Consider the following 16,591-nt stretch of genomic DNA (forward strand, 5'->3'; position numbering starts at 1 on the left):
AGAAAAGTAAAAGAAAAAGGAAATTATTTATGTTATCATAAAGGAAATTATTCTAATAATATCGTCTGGTCTAGAATAAAATACGATTGAAATAATGGTGGAAGGGAATAATAAGTTAGCCTCTTAAAAATACTGACAAATAAAAAATTGTAAATAGTGTATTGCCCATTTTAGAGACGTAAAAATGTTTGGGACGTGAAATGGAAATGAAGAATGGAGTAAAGTGGTAAAATAAAGAATTGGGGAAAATTTTACTAAGATTTCAGTTTTCAAACTGCAAATTTGCAGTTCAAAGTTGTAAAGCTACTGCAAGTGACATTGACAACATCACCTCTCTCTCTTCCATTGGAGACTTCATCTTCATGTGCACCACCGACTGTAAGTTGCTGCTGCGATGCATTTCGATTGTATGGAGATAATAGCTAATTTTCAGTCGCATTTTGTTGCTTGTGTAAATTTTGCATTCTGCCTTCGATTTCGTGCTTTTACTGCCTGTTTCTACCTGCATGAGCGATTTTCCCTGGAGTTTGTTCGCGCGATGATTGTGTGCCCTTTTCAGTTTATGAGCGTGGAAAATTTCCGTCAGAACCGTTGAAATTTTGATGATATAGGAACTCGTTCATTTTCTCAGCACTGGTGATTATGTGTGGAGTATTTTATAGGATGCTTGCTACACATTCTGGTAGTGAAATGCGTGACTCTTCAATTGGATCTCTGATTCATCTGCTATTCGACCGTACCGTTCAGTTGTTATTCGTTTGTTTTCATTCAGATTCAAGGTTTTGTAGCCATGGATTTATCTCTTCCAGACTCATTAGACGATGTAACATCCTGTAAGCATCCTCAGTGACACTACAGATCGAAGCTGTTCGTTGGATAAACTGATCTAAAATCAACTATTCAAGTTGTTATCTGCTTTGTTTTCGCCTTTGATTCGGTGTGAGCTTTGTTTTGGATGCTATGATTGCCATTTATTTGATGAATTTTCTCTGAAGTTGCATCCAAGACCGGATACCATACTCGAGATGATTGGATGAGCGACTTTTTGCCTTTTCATGGGCGTGGTAAGTCACAGTTTAAAACCTCTGGTTATTACTCTTCACTTTGAACTACTACATTCGTTTGCTTCTATTTTGTTGCTGAAGATATGCTGGAGGAAGATGTTTTGAATGAGAAATCTTGTATGCAAGTGCTGAAGATATGGATTGACAAAGCAGATGAAGATATTGTAAAACTTGAAGAAGATATATTGATTCTTCAGTGCCAACTGGCTCGAGATGATGAGAAGTGGTCTAAACAATGCACTGTTGCTTTGAGAGAAAAGACTGATCATCTTGATATTTTGATACAACGCTTGAAGAAGGACGATAATGGAAACAGCCTCCAATCAGAAACTGAGGAACTTCCACCAAGATTACATGATCTTCTGAAGCCTTTGATGGAAAGTTACTTAGCAAAGAGTGAGCAAGTAATAGTCTCAAGCATTTAATCAATATGTTGCAAATAATATTTGAATTGATCATGATTGAAATGCGTCATCACTATCTAAGTTTATAACCATTACTAGTCGAATTTTTCCACAGTTGTTTTAGCAGCCTCATTTTATTTAAATGATGAACAGGCAGAAACCAGTATGCCACAGATGCCTGTTCCACGTGCTGTTGAACATAACAAGAAAACAGAAGAAAATACATCCACCATCATGTTCAAAACATATGAGAGAAAGGGCAAGTCCACAGAGCTTGAAGATAGGAAAATATGCCTTCCCCAAGAAGTAACTTCAAATCATCAACTTTGTTCTCTTTATATACTGGTCATGTATATCGATATGGGTGTTACATCTCAGTGCAGATGCTCCAAGTTTGATACTATGCTTAAGCAATGAATAGTCTGTTTGGAAGTACCTGTAGTCTCTTTGGCAATTATGGTGATTGAAATGGGAAGATTCCAAATTGCATACATTCTGTTGCATGAATCTTTTTGTTTCTCATGCTTGATTGAACATTGTTTAAAAATAAGGGTTTCACCTCAAAGGTCTGCGTGTACACAGAAGAAGAAAGATGCAGTTATCAGAAACTTTGATGCAAGTGCTGACAAGTGTACAAACAACAAGGTCTCTGAGAAGGTTGTAAATAAGCCAAGTACACTAGAACAAAGGAGAATGCAGTTAGAGGTAATGAAATTGTGTCTTCTTTGAACGCAGTTTAGATAACAGTCATTTGATGACTCACTATGCCTTTCAGCTATCAGATCCCATGGTGAAGGAATTAACTGCAAGTATGTCAGTAGAGAAAGCTGCTTCAAGGGAAATTGAAGAGAAGAAAAATAAGTACAACAAGGATAGCTCCGAGGCAAAAGTCATTCGAGGCAAGATTCGACATAAAATCAAGGTGACAGTTTGATATAATATGATTGTTTCATAGTACATCAGTTGTCTTTATCTAACTAAGTATACAGCGAATTTAATTTACCTAAATCATGCCCTGAGATAGATTCAAGATCTGAAATAGTTATAAACTTGTGCTTGAAATGCTCCAATTGATTAAGAAATCTTGGATTTTAGGCGGATTACGTGAAAGCCAGAACTGAACCATTGAGTAAGGCAGGGAAAGCAAGGGTGTCATACGAGCGTTCTATCTGTGAGAATGTACTCTCTGCTAAGCCTTCAGTGAAAACAGTGAAAATGAAGGAAGAAATACAAAAAATCTACAAATACAAGACACAGTGAAGGATCTTGCATCAGAAATGAAGAACCCCCCTGCTCATTGAATGACAGAACCAAGCAAGTGAACAGTGCACGAACGGAATCGGAGCAGTGGCAACAAATTCAAGTGCAACAGAAGGCAAGCTAGGAATGGCAACAAATTCTTCAAAACCCACAGCCAGTAGTACATGAAGTACATGTGATGGTGCCGAAAAAAGATGGAGTTTCAAAAAAAGAAACTGAGCAGCAGGTGAGTAAAAACTATATAGCTGGCCTATCAGAAGGCACTGCAGCATCAAATTTGTTGCCACAAGAGCCTCTGAGTTCACTAACCTCAAGCGAGAAAGGTCTCAAAATGTCTCTGATGAAACATGCTACGGCGAAGTGTGATGCCTCAAATAGCATGGCTGAGGAAGCCATGGATGGGGCGAAGAACGTGCCCCATAATCCGCCGGCTTCATGCATCAAGACTACGGAGAAATTATCACTTAGCAATCTCAGGGCCATTGCAAAGAGTCGAAAGACACGCGGCTACTCTAGACTTAAGAGGGAAGAGCTGCTAAAATTTCTTGGCTTCGAGTGATTGTTATTGTGGTAACTCGTGCATTTCTCTCCTTTTGTCATATTTGATCTAATTTGTCTTTACACATTAAGCATTCTTATGCATCTCTTTTGCAGGACTTCATATGTAAATACAATGTAAGCCCTGATCCCGACTCATACAAGACGGAAAAAGGTGTGTATTTTTTCTTCCACTGTGGATACGACAACAATGCAGAAAAGCAACTGATAGATAGTAATTCAATACATGTTAAGTCCATTACTGCAAAACTTTTTAGTTGAGCTCAGGACTTACTTCAATACATGCAATATAGCTCAGGAATTGCATTTTCTATCCAGTTTACTAATTGGCTGCAAATGCTTAATCTGAAAGCAAAACATGCATTTTGGTTTCTTTACTATGGTTTCATTACAGTAAACTATGCGTTGGAACGAAGTACTCCACGTTTAATAATTGGCAATCTATTAGTTTTCCTGATCACTTAAGCCCATAAAAGCATGCAAAACGGAGGTTTCCAGATCATCATGTGTAGATAGCATAGAGAGTTCAAATTTCTTAAAATACTACTAGTAGTAGTATAAATTAATCATTTGACAAAAGAGGGTTGAACATTGGTTTATTAATGTTTTATTTATAATGCTTTTGTATTTTTATTTTTGAATTAAAATCAATTTTATTGATGTGATGAGATCTAAATATGCGAGTATCATTTTCGTTGTATCGGTGGATAGGATGAGCCTATGGGATATTTCATCATTTAACGAAGATTTGTCTGTATTAGTAAATGAATATTCATAGCTCCAACTCTTAACCTCTGAAATTATGTCTCATCTGATTGTGCATAGTCTGTTTGTGGACTAGTGTTTGATATTAGGGTTAACGAAGATTAAAGAATGTCTGTTTGTGGACTAGTGTTTGATATTAGGATTAACGAAAATTAAAGAATTGGAGGGTTGGATTTGAATTGGAATTGGAATTGGAATTGGAATTGGAATTAGATCAGACCATAAAATTTAGTTCTGATTTGGACAAACTTTTCACTAGTAAAGATTCTGCTTTGCCTCTAGTCATCCTGATTGTCAGGCAACACCAGATTTTCTATGTCAGCGACTGAATATAGGTTGTTAAATATATTCTGAAAAGAAATTAGACAAAAACCTATATCGGTTCTTGAGTGAGATTGATTAGTTTCTCCATCATTTTTGTGTTGGAAATATGTTTTAAATCCTTCATAGGAGTAGTATTTTTTTGCTGGAACACTCGGCAACTCTTAAACTTGCAAATTTGTGGGATTTTCCCTTTGCACTTGAAAATTACTTAGTTTTTTCTTAAAATGAATATCTTGCTTTGGATATTTTGATTTCATGATTAGTTTTTGCTTCATATTTCTTGTTGTTTGAGTAGTTGGTGATTTTAGTGAAAGATCATCTACATACAACTCCAAATTATGGGATTTGAGCAAAGTGTAGGTCTTGTTGAAAGTTGATCTGCTTCTATTTGTTAAAGATGGTTGGAAGCATATCTTTGAGCGTTTCAAGTACCTGAGTTTGCAACATACTCCTTTCGTCCCAAGATAGTTGAGTCCTATTACTTTTTAGATTGTCCCAAGATAGTTGAGTCATTTCCTTTTTTGATAAAAAATTTATTGACTATCTTATTTTACTCTCTTTTCATCTCTCTTACTTTATTCTCTCTTTTACTCTCCTCTCTCCACTTTAACCTTTAACAAATCAATTTATTAAATCTTTGCCCAAAAGAAATGTCTAAACCACCTAGCTTAGTTGATGGCAGCGGACGTGGATGGAGAGAGTATGAGTTTGATATAGTTTTAAAAACACCATTTTAAGAATCTCTCTCAACAAGGAGTACTAATAATAAATTAATACTCCCTATAAGTTTGTCCTATTTTTTCATTTCTGTCCGTCTTACAAAATTTGTCCTATTTCACTTTTACCATTTTTGACAGTAAACCTCATATTCCAATAACTTATTCTTACTCACATTTTATTATAAAATTAATATATAAAAATATGGTTTCACGTTCCACTAATTTTTTTAACTCACTTTTTATTACATTTCTTAAAATTCATGTCGAGTTAAAATGGGACGATATTTGGGATACGGAGGGAGTAATAGAGTCTTGGTCAATTTAAATCAGACAGATAGTGGCCAAATTGAGGATACTAAAATCGATTGTCAATATAGATTAAACGTGGACATGTACGACAATGCAGGTGGGCCACGTGGGGGGTTGCACGTTTAAATCACGACGCGTTGATTTGAGCGCGTCGCCATTAATTCGTTGTTTATTTGCCAAGTAGCCTCCCACAAAATGTTACTCCTAGTAACAACCTCAACGTGTGTCCATCTCAAAAAGCATCCAACTTTATTATTTATGGGATATGGAATTATTGAAAAATTAAATTATATTTTTTCTATATGTTTGTGCTTATCTTGATGATCGATTAATACGAGATTAAAAATATTACTAGTAAATGAGCATAAAAGGCATATTGCTTCGTTTCATAATTAGAAATTTCGGTTGAGTTCAGTCGATATTTTTAAAATTATAAAAAAATTGCGCTAACAAAATAGTTGAATATGAATCTCATTTTTATATTTAATATATTTATAAATAAAATGTTACTGAAATAAATTAGTACTACTAAAACTGTTTAATTAATCGAAGATAGATAGAATAGTATGGTCACATATTGCATGAAATCGTGATAAAAATGTTTTTACTCCGTTCGTTTTTGTCTTGATATCATAACTTCAAAAGATTCATTACATTATCATTATGCATTTACCTCTTCATAACAATCCTATTTGTTGTTTTAAAAATTACATTGTAAATAATAATAACAATAAGTGTTTTTGTTTCATTTCTCAAAATTTATATCTAACGGTGACATCAATTGTTTTCCAGATTCCATGCATTCAGTTTGCCAGTAGCTTGTATTGCATCGCATTAATATAATAACATTTCGTTTGTCTATAAACCATTTAGTACTCACTCGCATGCAATATGCTCATTAATTTTCTAATTTTTTTTTTATTTTTCTAATATTTAATTTAACATAATGAATATGCATAATAGTAAGAGTTTATGTAACATAAAAGATATAATTATATACATAAAATTATTATAAAACAATTGGAGGTGTGAAATTGAAATTAAAGCCTTCAATTCCAAATTAAATATTTGGTATCATAATAATATTTGGATTTGTAATTTAATTATCATTCTAAATATCTCAATTCCACAATTTGAATTTCATATTTTCAAATAGATAATTTGAATTCCAAATAATTATAAGTTGAAGATATATTATCCATAACGCAACCTGCACACGTACGTACACAAAATACACACACTACGCATTGCTCACAATACACACTACAAGCGCACTATGCACAACAGACACACACAATGCACACACTACACACGCACTATACACAACATGCTCACAATGCACACTATATACAAAAAATACACCCACTAAATACAAAATATACACATTGCACATACAATTCAATTTCATTTTCTTAATTTTACCAAACAAATGATTTGAAACTGAATTAGAATTAAATTCTAATTCAATGTACCAAGACCATAAGTTTTGGAAAAAAATCATCCACAATAAATTAATAATCACAAGATTTGGGTAGTGGGTAGTGCAAGTGTGATTGAATTTATTGCTAAAAATCAATCCAATATTTCATTATTCATAAGTTATAAAACAAAAGAAATCCTTCAAAAGTGATTAAATTTGATCATAATAATATATGACATCATAAATATTAAAAAAAAACTTCTCTACAGTATCATAATCGACATTTGAACTCTCGATAACCACTCCCAGTAGAGGCAAATACACAATGCAAATTATACTTAACTTTATTTATTATAATTAGCTCATTATATATAATATACATCAATTTAAGTATGTATAAAAAATTCAAAATTATTGTAGTAAATTTCATTACAATAATATATTATAGATATAATTTGAAAATTATTTTATCGACAATAATAATGATATATAATGGTGTTCAATTTGTAAAATTGTAATCTCATAATTAAATATGTAGTGTGTTTGGTTCATGAGATTCAATTCCACACCTCAATCTAAATTATATTTTGGTACAGTCATTTTATCTAGGAAATCGAACGCTGACCGTAGAATACAAAAAATATTACTATTAATATCATTACAAATAGAATTAACTTAGGCTATCCACAACGCTGCCACTATACCGTCCCTTAAATTACTATTTGCGGGCCCCACTGTACTTTTTTACTCCATCCCTTAACTAAGGGACGGAACCTGCAACCCCCCGTTCCTTAACCGTCTCTTAAATTACTATTCATTCAATTTCATTTTTTATTTTTATTTCCAGCCAAATTCAATTAAAAAAACACACTTCATTAAAAATAAAATAAAATTACAACATAAAATTCGAAAAAAAAAACATAATTAAAAATCCTAAAAAAATTAAAAATACATAATTTAATTTCCTCCGCCAAAGTTTGCCCAAATGTGCTCCATTAGATCATCTTGGAGTTGGGCGTGGGCGGAAGAATCATGTGTCCTTGCCTGAATAGACAATCGTTCTTGTATAGACGGATGCACTCCACTTCGAGGCGGACTACTTGCGGTTGAGCTTCCGAGGGCTTCAGGGTCAAACCAATTTCCCGCCTCGGGTCCTTCGTCTTGGACAATCATGTTGTGCAAGATTATGCACGTATACATGATGTCGACCATGCTCTCCACGAACCACGTACGAGACGGGGCTTTGATAATGTTGAAGCGCGCTTGGAGAACCCCGAACGCCCGCTCCACATCCTTCCGAGCAGCCTCCTGCTTCTGCGCAAAAAGCGTCTGCTTTGCGTTCACAGGCCTAGCGCACGTCTTCACGAAGGTTGGCCACTTCGGGTAGATGCCGCCGGCAAGATAGTACCCCATTTTATAGCGCGGGTTGTTAGCGGTGAAGTTGATGGTCGGCGCTTTACCATCCAAAACATCAGCGAAGAGGTCGGATTGGTGGAGCACGTTTATGTCGTTGTTCGAGCCGGGGACCCCGAAGTACTCATGCCAGATCCATAGCCGGTAGTCGGCGACGGCCTCGAGTATAACGGTGGGGTGGGTGCCTTTGTGGCCGCTCTCCCCCTCCACGCCACCGGGCAATTCTTCCATTGCCAGTGCATGCAATCGACTCTGCCAAGCATCCCGGCGAATCCGTGCACTTCTTCGTGAAGGCGGAGCAGGAACTGGCAATCTGTCGTGCTTGGCTTCCGGAGAAATTCGTCGGTGAAGGCTGCCCAGACACCTTTGCAGAATTGGACCAAGCACATTCTCCCAGTGTTGTCTCCAATGTGGAGGTATTCGTCGAACACATCCGGCGTTTGTCCAGTCGCAAGCTGACGGATTGCTGCAGTACATTTCTGCAGCGTTGTGTGGCTGGGACGGCCGACGGCGTCGAACCTTTCTTGGAAGAACTCTTCCCGGGCTGCCAATGTATTTGCGATGTGGAGAAATAGCGGTCGCCGCATGCGGAAACGGCGATGGAAGTAGGTATCTCCCCACACTGGGTTATCGCAGAAGTAGTCGCGGACTAACCTTGCGGCGGCTTCCTCCCGGTTATGATGGATGTAAGTACGGGAGCGTCTTTGGGGCGGCGCGGCTTCCTCCGCCTCCCGGCGTCGATCTTCTTCAAGTGATTCTTCCATTATTCGACGCATTTGCTCATACGGATCCATGAGATCGATTAAATTTGGGGGAAGAATAAAAGAGAGATGATTTGAGATGAAAATTGGAGAGAAAATGAAGATGATTTGGGAAGAATAGATGTGTAGTTGTGTGTGAAATGAGAATGAATTAAGAGTATTTATAGAGTAAAAAATATTGGAAACGGCTATAAAAACGGTAACATTACCGTTTGCCAATTTATTTATTTATATTTTATTTTTATTTTAATTCGATTTTTTTTTAAAAATGATTTATTTCGTCAGCGTGACAAATCCCACTCGCGGACCGACGAGTGGGCGTCACGCATGACCTGGGAGCGCGCCACGTTGCCTCGGCGTGTGGCGAGCCGTCCCGCGTTTCGTCACGACGGAACGAGACTGGTGATGGGCTGGGGGAGGGACGAGACGCTGCTACCCGTCCCGCTCTAGTTCCGTCACGCAGGAACGAAATATGGGCCACCCGCGTAACGCGTTGCGGGTGGCCTTATGGTCCCCACGCCAACGGGAAACATCACAGATCTCTTACCCAAAATTGGTATAAATAAGCACTCAACTCCCATTTCGATCAATTCCAGCTTATCTATCCATTTCTGCAACATGTCGAATTACCCTCACCAAAATCCCTCCGGCGCCGGCTACCCCTACGGCGCCCCGCCTCCTTCCTCGCAGTCCTACCCATCCGCTCCTTACGGCGCTCCTCCGCCTCCCGGCCAAGCCTCCCCCTACGCCCCCGTCGCCTCCCCCTACGGCGCCCCCTCCGCTCCCCCTGGCGCGCCCAATCAGTCCTACGGCGGCTACCCGCCGCCAGCGTACGGAAGCCCCTTCGCCGCGCTCACTCCGTCGGCTTTTCCTCCCGGCACTGATCCGAGCGTGATCTCCTGCTTTCAGATGGCCGATCAGGACGGGAGTGGATTCATCGATGATAAGGAGCTTCAGCGCGCGCTCTCGTCGTATAACCAGAGCTTCAGTTTGAGGACCGTGCATCTGCTTATGTATCTCTTTACCAACACTAATACCAGGAAAATAGGTATTTGCGTCTCATTTTTTATTACTCATCAATTTGGGGATTTACTGTTTTCGCCAGCTAGGGATTTGATTAGGAGAAGACAAGGAGTAATCAAGTCGCGAATCACGCAGTTGTTGTTATTTGCTGGAAACTTATTATGCATAAAAAATTAGGGCACTGTGGGGTTTTAGGCGTTGAATTTCTCTGCAGGTTGTGAATCAGCTCATTTACAAGGAAATCATGCAATTTTATATCTTGATAATTGAGTGCACTAGCAATTAGATCAACGGACGTCTTGTGGGGAACTGATTCTCTCTGCAAGCACGATTAAGATGCTATGCTGTATGCTTTATTTTATAGTATCATGTTCTGTTCTGTTCTGTTCTGTTCTGATAATATGATGAGACATGTGTTTGTTGATGCTATGATGTGTATAGGTGTTAAAATGTTGAGATTCTGTTGCCCCTTCGGGTTCTCGTTGATGGGATAAGTAACAGTGTTCTTTGCTAATGATTTTAAGACCTAAGTGTGGTAAAATTATTATGTAGAAATTCTAAGTCTGTGTAGTCCGTCTATGGAAGTAATGCCGTGTAGATGAGTGTTGAGCAACTTTGCTCCCGAGCCAATAACTTGAGGAGAATATGTTTAAGTGAATATCTGTTGATGATGATAATGAAGTAAAAAGGAAATGAATGATAATATAAATCTGTGGATCTGTTATTCAGTGGCCATGCTTACTCGAGTAATGTTAACATTCAGTTGCTTCGTGTATTAATGTGCTGTTATTTGTTGAAATAGGTCCGAAAGAATTCACACAAGTCTTTTACAGTCTTCAGAGCTGGAGGGTCAGTCATAACTCCAATCTCTTTACTCTTACAATTCCATTTAGATGTCTCTGTTTTCATCTGATCTAGTAAAATTTTCACTCGCCCAGGCAATATTTGAGAGATTCGACAGGGACAGGAGTGGCAAGATCGACACGAACGAGCTGAGGGAGGCCCTCCTCAGTCTCGGATTCTCAGTATCACCGGTGGTTCTGGAGTTGCTGGTCTCCAAGTTTGACAAAAGTGGAGGCAAGAACAAGGCCATTGAATACGACAATTTCATAGAGTATGTTGTTCCATCTGGTTTCATTTCATCACCAATTGTAGCGTTTCGACTTTACTGATTTTCTTACCTTTCTCTGTCCCTCCCTCTAAACCAGGTGCTGTCTCACTGTGAAGGTGAGCAATTTACTTTTAAATCATTGGCTCGATTGGCTCCAAGGCAGTTTGTTAAGGCGGTGCTAACGTTGAATGTGATTTGTGCAGGGACTGACTGAGAAATTCAAGGAGAAGGATACATCATTCTCTGGTTCAGCAACTTTTACCTACGAATCCTTCATGTTAACTGTGTTACCTTTCCTTATTGCTTAGGAGAATGCAGCTTGTGTCTTTTCTGCTATCTTCGTCGAATTTGGAATCTGAATCTTTGTGCTGGTGTTATTTCACTTTCATAAACGGCCGTAGCGTTAAGTAGCTGTTATTCGCGTTGTAATATGTCTATTATCTAGTTTTAAAGCAGTGTAATTTTCTGCTGTTTGTGAAAATTAATGAATCATGTACTTCAAGTGTTTGAGTAGATGCTTTCAAATTTCAGTCAATAATTTATCATCATGTGGGTTGGTATTTTGTCGCAATTAAAACCCGTAGGAATTAATTAGTACAAAGTCAATGTTTTTGGTGGCCAAACCCATCAACCTTAGAAAGCAACTGAAATTAGTACTAGTTTTTTAAAAGTATTTTATGTTCCCATCAGTTTTCTTATTTAACGATAGTAAACATTCAGTTTACTTTGTAGAAGCGTCGATGTTTATTAGTATTAATTGTAGAAGATGTAAAACTCTGTAAAGATACGAAGAGACAGAGATAAAATGAGAAAGCTACGTTAATTAAATACTCCCTCCGTCCCTAATAATTCATCACCATTTGACCGGGCATGAGTTTTAAGAAATGTAATAGAAAGTGGGTTGAAAAAGTTGGTGGCAAGTGAGTCCTAGTTTTATAATAAAATGTGAGTGTGAATGAGTTAGTGGAATATAAGGTCTACTACCAACAATGGTAAAAGTGAAAGGTGACAAATTTTTGGGGACGGATGGAAATGAAAATAGGTGACAAATTTTCAGGGACGGAGGGTGTATAATTTTATTATAGATCTATGTTCTTTATTAGTTTAGCTAGCAGTTGTATCTATACAAATGACCTAATGAGAATAGCAAAGCAATGCAAGCATGCAACTATGTTTGTAGTATAGCTCTTATATAAGGTGGCAAATTTGTTGGGGTTTGGTGCTTCTTGCACCGCGAAAGTTATGCATAAACAAATAAATCATGCAAACAGATTTATTTGACTGATTATGGGATCAACTAACCATATGTTAAACACAAAATTGCATACAAGAACGCACTTTAATTCATGCCTAATGAATTTAAGTCCTAATTCATTAATTCCTACGGTTTAGAATTACCGATCTGATTCTCCAAAGAATCGTCGATTGCTTGCGCCTTCTCTAGGTGATGTTCTTTGTACTCAACCAAGAACCATCTAATCTGCATCCCGAACTCAGATAATGACCTTTGGGCGGACAAAGCTTGTCAGAATCGAAAAAGGCTTGATTAGAAAGAAGACAAAATATCAGTTTTTGGAGAGAACTGATTTTTCGTCCACTCCCTAAGGGGGAGCACGAAATTTATGTGTTAAAATCACATTAAATCTCCGTTCTAATCTCCTTTTATATAGAGTTATGATGGGCTAGATTAGGGATTCATGGAGGTTAGACTTGAGCCAAACCTATTGGTCTTTTATTAATTAAATTGAGCCCCAATTTAATACAAGTCCAACAGAATATTATTATCAGCCACTACAGTAAAATAATATTGACTGTCCGTCTAATCCCAAATTACGAGTAATCTGGGGCTACCTCTTTAATATATTATTTCTCGTGTTTAAGATATATATATATATATATATATATATATATATATATATATATATATCCATTAATTAATTTAAGTCCGCTATTTGACTTTAATTAATTAATATATTTTTCCAAGAGTTGTCTAGTTCAAAATCTTTATTTATTATTCTGGAATAAATTCCAACTGGCCAGGTTTTTGAATAATAAAACCTTTTTCGAACACCTCTTGAGGATATTATCAAACCGGACTCACCCAGCATACGATTCATTGCAATAACAATACTAGCACCTCTAGACATTAATCACCACTACCCAAGATATCATGATTCTCGGATTGCGAAAAATCCGCACCATTTGATAAATCAAAGTAGTGCATAATCAATATCGTATGCTCAATGTTATGTCAACAATGATTAAAAAATAACAATCACCGAGTCCTCGTCTTTCAGTAATTAGCAAGAAAGACTTATCTCACTGTTAGATCCTTCAGTGTTATACCACACCAGTGTCGTTTATTTCCTAAGGTAAGGAAACATCCAGGTTGTGAAATTCCATTTCTCTTCTATAAAGGACCGACTGCGTCACCTTCTGTGAACGTCGTTCACGACCAGTCTACTATGCAGAAGAATTAGACTTATTTGCTTCTTATGCATTTAAATGTTTGAGAAACATCTTATAAATGCATAAGCGTTCACTAATGCGATAAAATTACTTCTTCTCGCCTTGGGTTAAGAGTGGATTGTAGAGTTTATTGTATACAAACAATTCTATCCGTGCAACATGCTCGAAATATGCTTTTCAGTATACCAATCCTAATCCTATAAGATGGCAAACTAACTTAGCTGCAAGTTCGTTGAAGTCGGTTGGAGCTGTTGATCACTGACTGAAACTATGAAATGGTAATCGAGAGACATGAAGCAAATGCATAAGACATTGTGTCTATGTTTGTAGTATAACTCTTATATAAGGTGCTAAACTAACTTAGCTGCAAGTTCGTTGGAGTCGGTTGGAGCTGTTGAGTGTTAATCACTGATTGAATCACTGAAACTATTAAATGGTAATCGAGAGACATGAAGCAAATGCACAAGACATTGTGTCGGCTAATAGGAGTATTATTTTCTTTGTATTCATTAACGTTAGGGTAAATGGCCAAAAAAATCATGAAATTTGGTCAAATTCTGTCTATACCATGATTTTAAAAATGAACAAATTTTGATATTTTTCTCAATTGTCCCATAGCAAAAAATTTCATCATGCTACTTTTTAAATTTATCAACGTAATGCATACATATGTAAAAATTAAAGACATAATTGACTAAATGTATTAAATGATGTCGATTAAAGAGTCAAATGTTTTGTTTGCATGATATTTTTCGTTTGCCAAAAGCGTACATAATTTTCCCCCAATCATACTCTAATGTCAAATTTATTAGTACTATAATTGGCCATTTGTTAAAGTTGCGGGATACACCACGAATTTGACCAAACTTCATAATATTTTTTTGGCTATTTACTCTTAACGTTAAGCACACTCTAATATAGAGGATTTGCCCTAATTAAATTGGGAAGGATATCAATATATTCTTGTAGCTATAATTTACATATTGAGAATATTATGCGTTCCAATATCACATTTGTTTCGTTAATCTAACACATTCCTTCAAGTTGAGTGATAACATCTCCGCTACTGAACTTGCCAATTACATCCCACCATTTCATTTATGCTTGTAGCTATAACAAATTAGTGAAAAAACCAAATGCATCGACAGTTGTGATGCAAATATTGTTGTGAACGAAATAAGATAATACTACCAACTAAGGAAATAATATCATGTGTACCCAAATTTATGAAGAATCAATACTCATCATATCTTGATATAATTATTCTAAAAAATTTCTGATTTAGAGACAACTGAAAATAGGCATGCAAATTCGGATACCCGTGGGTACCCAAACCCGAAAATTCGGGTAACCGAATCTGAAATCTCAAAAATATCATACCCAATACCCGACCCATATGTGAGTTCGGGTACCTTAATACCCGATGCGGGTACCCGACCCCAACAAATCGGGTACCCATAAACCCGAAATTATTATATTTCAAATTTATTCTATTTATATAAATTATATTGTAATGAGAATAGAAATTATTAAAAATAACACAATACTATTAGTACTATTTATGGCCTATTATTAAAAGTTTACACTTCAATTTTAATGCTTTAGCTTTCTCTAGATTATGATTCTACGACCATATATATTTATATAATAGACATTAGACAAATAGACACTATTCAAAAGAGATTAAAAATAATTTTTTTAAAATTTTAAATAAACATGTAATAAAGCGGAGAAAGCATAACTATATATATTGAAAAGATAAAGTAAGAACATATATAATGCAACAAGATGTTTAAATAAAAATATTTATCACGAATACATAATTAATCGGGTTTAATCGGATATTAGTCGGATACCCTAATGCGGGTTTCGGGTACCCTAAACACGAAAAATTATAACATTAACTACCCAAACCCGTACCCGAACCCATAATTTCGGGTTTCGGATGCCTAAAGCTTTTGTAAATAAGGAAAAAAACTTGATGCCAAACGGCTTTATATGTAATGATGCATTACAAATTGTTATGATGCACTATTGTTGTGAACGAAATAAAATACTACAATGATAATAATTAAGTAAATAATGTCACGATAAATCATGGAAAACAAGATAATTTACCTTATGAATTATCGTAAATCAAGACTTACCTTCACCATTTCAAACTAAATAGTAAAAGTGATTTTCTAAGAATACATACGCATTATCTTAACAGATTTTGCTCATAAAAAATAAATATAGGACGTCCATATATAAATGATGGGATACGGACTAAACAACTAAACAATAATTGCGAGCCCAATAGCAGTGACGGCCCATCAGCCCAAAACCCAAGAAAGAATATCAGTTCGGCACAACCAAAGAGTCCGGTCACAGCCTATAGCTCGGTAAAAGCCGACCAATCGAGCTCAACTCTCAGATCGGCAAAAGCTGATCGGCAAAGTTCAGCAGTTCGGTCTCAGTATTCGACCGAACAAGGAGATAGTGGACCCATGCAGGATCTCCACGACCTCCATTACACCCACGATCTATTTAGTGGTATTAAGCAGTTATCAACCCCACTACCAGGGCTGCAAACCACGATCTTAGTTCGAATGTATAAATAGAACTTAGATCAGATAGACCAGGGTTAAGCTCTCTAGATCCTGAATCTTATAGCAAATCAGTATTGTAATCTGTAAGCGAGACCAAGCAATACAAATTTGCCCTCTCTTCTTCCCGTGGACGTAGATTTACCTCAGTAAATCGAACCACGTAATTTCCCGTGTTGTGATCATTTATTACTTGCATTTATTCCCATCAAAAATTCGCCACATCATCACTGGCGCCGTCTGTGGGAAACAGAGAACCAAAACTGTGATAAAAGCGAGTTTTTGATCCTTTTCTACCAAAAAAAAAAATGCGTACCAGATCACATAATACCCATACTTCCGTCCGTGATGAAGGTGAGGAAGCTAGTCCAGTCCATAGGTCTGGAAAACAGCCTCGGGAGAA

The 16,591-nt window shown here is 36.7% G+C and overlaps 2 protein-coding genes across 5 annotated transcripts; both read left to right on the top strand.

The window, feature by feature from the left end:
- Window positions 1-201: 201 nt before the first annotated feature.
- On the top strand, window positions 202-3,891 carry LOC121751636. 4 transcript variants are annotated; one of them, XM_042146435.1, is made up of 9 exons: window positions 202-682; window positions 773-833; window positions 996-1,064; window positions 1,146-1,468; window positions 1,622-1,774; window positions 2,051-2,173; window positions 2,244-2,390; window positions 2,564-3,298; window positions 3,383-3,891. In XM_042146435.1, exons 2-8 carry the CDS (start codon window positions 791-793, stop codon window positions 2,726-2,728), a joined length of 1,023 nt encoding a protein of 340 aa, XP_042002369.1. In that variant the 5' UTR covers window positions 202-682; window positions 773-790; the 3' UTR covers window positions 2,729-3,298; window positions 3,383-3,891. The 4 variants fall into 4 exon arrangements, with proteins under 4 accessions (XP_042002369.1, XP_042002368.1, XP_042002370.1 ...); XM_042146434.1 differs by having other exon boundaries at window positions 202-378; window positions 560-833; XM_042146436.1 differs by having other exon boundaries at window positions 202-378.
- Window positions 3,892-9,578: 5,687 nt separating this feature from the next.
- On the top strand, window positions 9,579-11,644 carry LOC121752333 (calcium-binding protein CBP-like). Its single transcript, XM_042147338.1, has 5 exons — window positions 9,579-10,045; window positions 10,823-10,869; window positions 10,959-11,134; window positions 11,229-11,247; window positions 11,335-11,644. Exons 1-5 carry the CDS (start codon window positions 9,616-9,618, stop codon window positions 11,437-11,439), a joined length of 777 nt encoding a protein of 258 aa, XP_042003272.1. The 5' UTR covers window positions 9,579-9,615; the 3' UTR covers window positions 11,440-11,644.
- The last annotated feature ends 4,947 nt before the right edge of the window (window positions 11,645-16,591 follow it).

The sequence above is a fragment of the Salvia splendens genome, chromosome 10 (genome assembly GCF_004379255.2).
Source record: "Salvia splendens isolate huo1 chromosome 10, SspV2, whole genome shotgun sequence".
NCBI classification, from domain to species: Eukaryota; Viridiplantae; Streptophyta; class Magnoliopsida; order Lamiales; family Lamiaceae; genus Salvia; species Salvia splendens.

Bases quoted from the DNA above. Each gene is read 5' to 3' on its own strand.
- LOC121752333 (XM_042147338.1), top strand. From the start codon at position 9,616: ATGTCGAATTACCCTCACCAAAATCCCTCCGGCGCCGGCTACCCCTAC. The intron at 10,046-10,822 runs GTATTTGCGTCT...TTGTTGAAATAG, and splicing joins CACTAATACCAGGAAAATAG to GTCCGAAAGAATTCACACAA. The intron at 10,870-10,958 runs GTCAGTCATAAC...TCACTCGCCCAG, and splicing joins ACAGTCTTCAGAGCTGGAGG to GCAATATTTGAGAGATTCGA.
- LOC121751636 (XM_042146435.1), top strand. From the start codon at position 791: ATGGATTTATCTCTTCCAGACTCATTAGACGATGTAACATCCT. The intron at 1,065-1,145 runs GTAAGTCACAGT...TTGTTGCTGAAG, and splicing joins TTTGCCTTTTCATGGGCGTG to ATATGCTGGAGGAAGATGTT. The intron at 1,469-1,621 runs GTAATAGTCTCA...AATGATGAACAG, and splicing joins ACTTAGCAAAGAGTGAGCAA to GCAGAAACCAGTATGCCACA.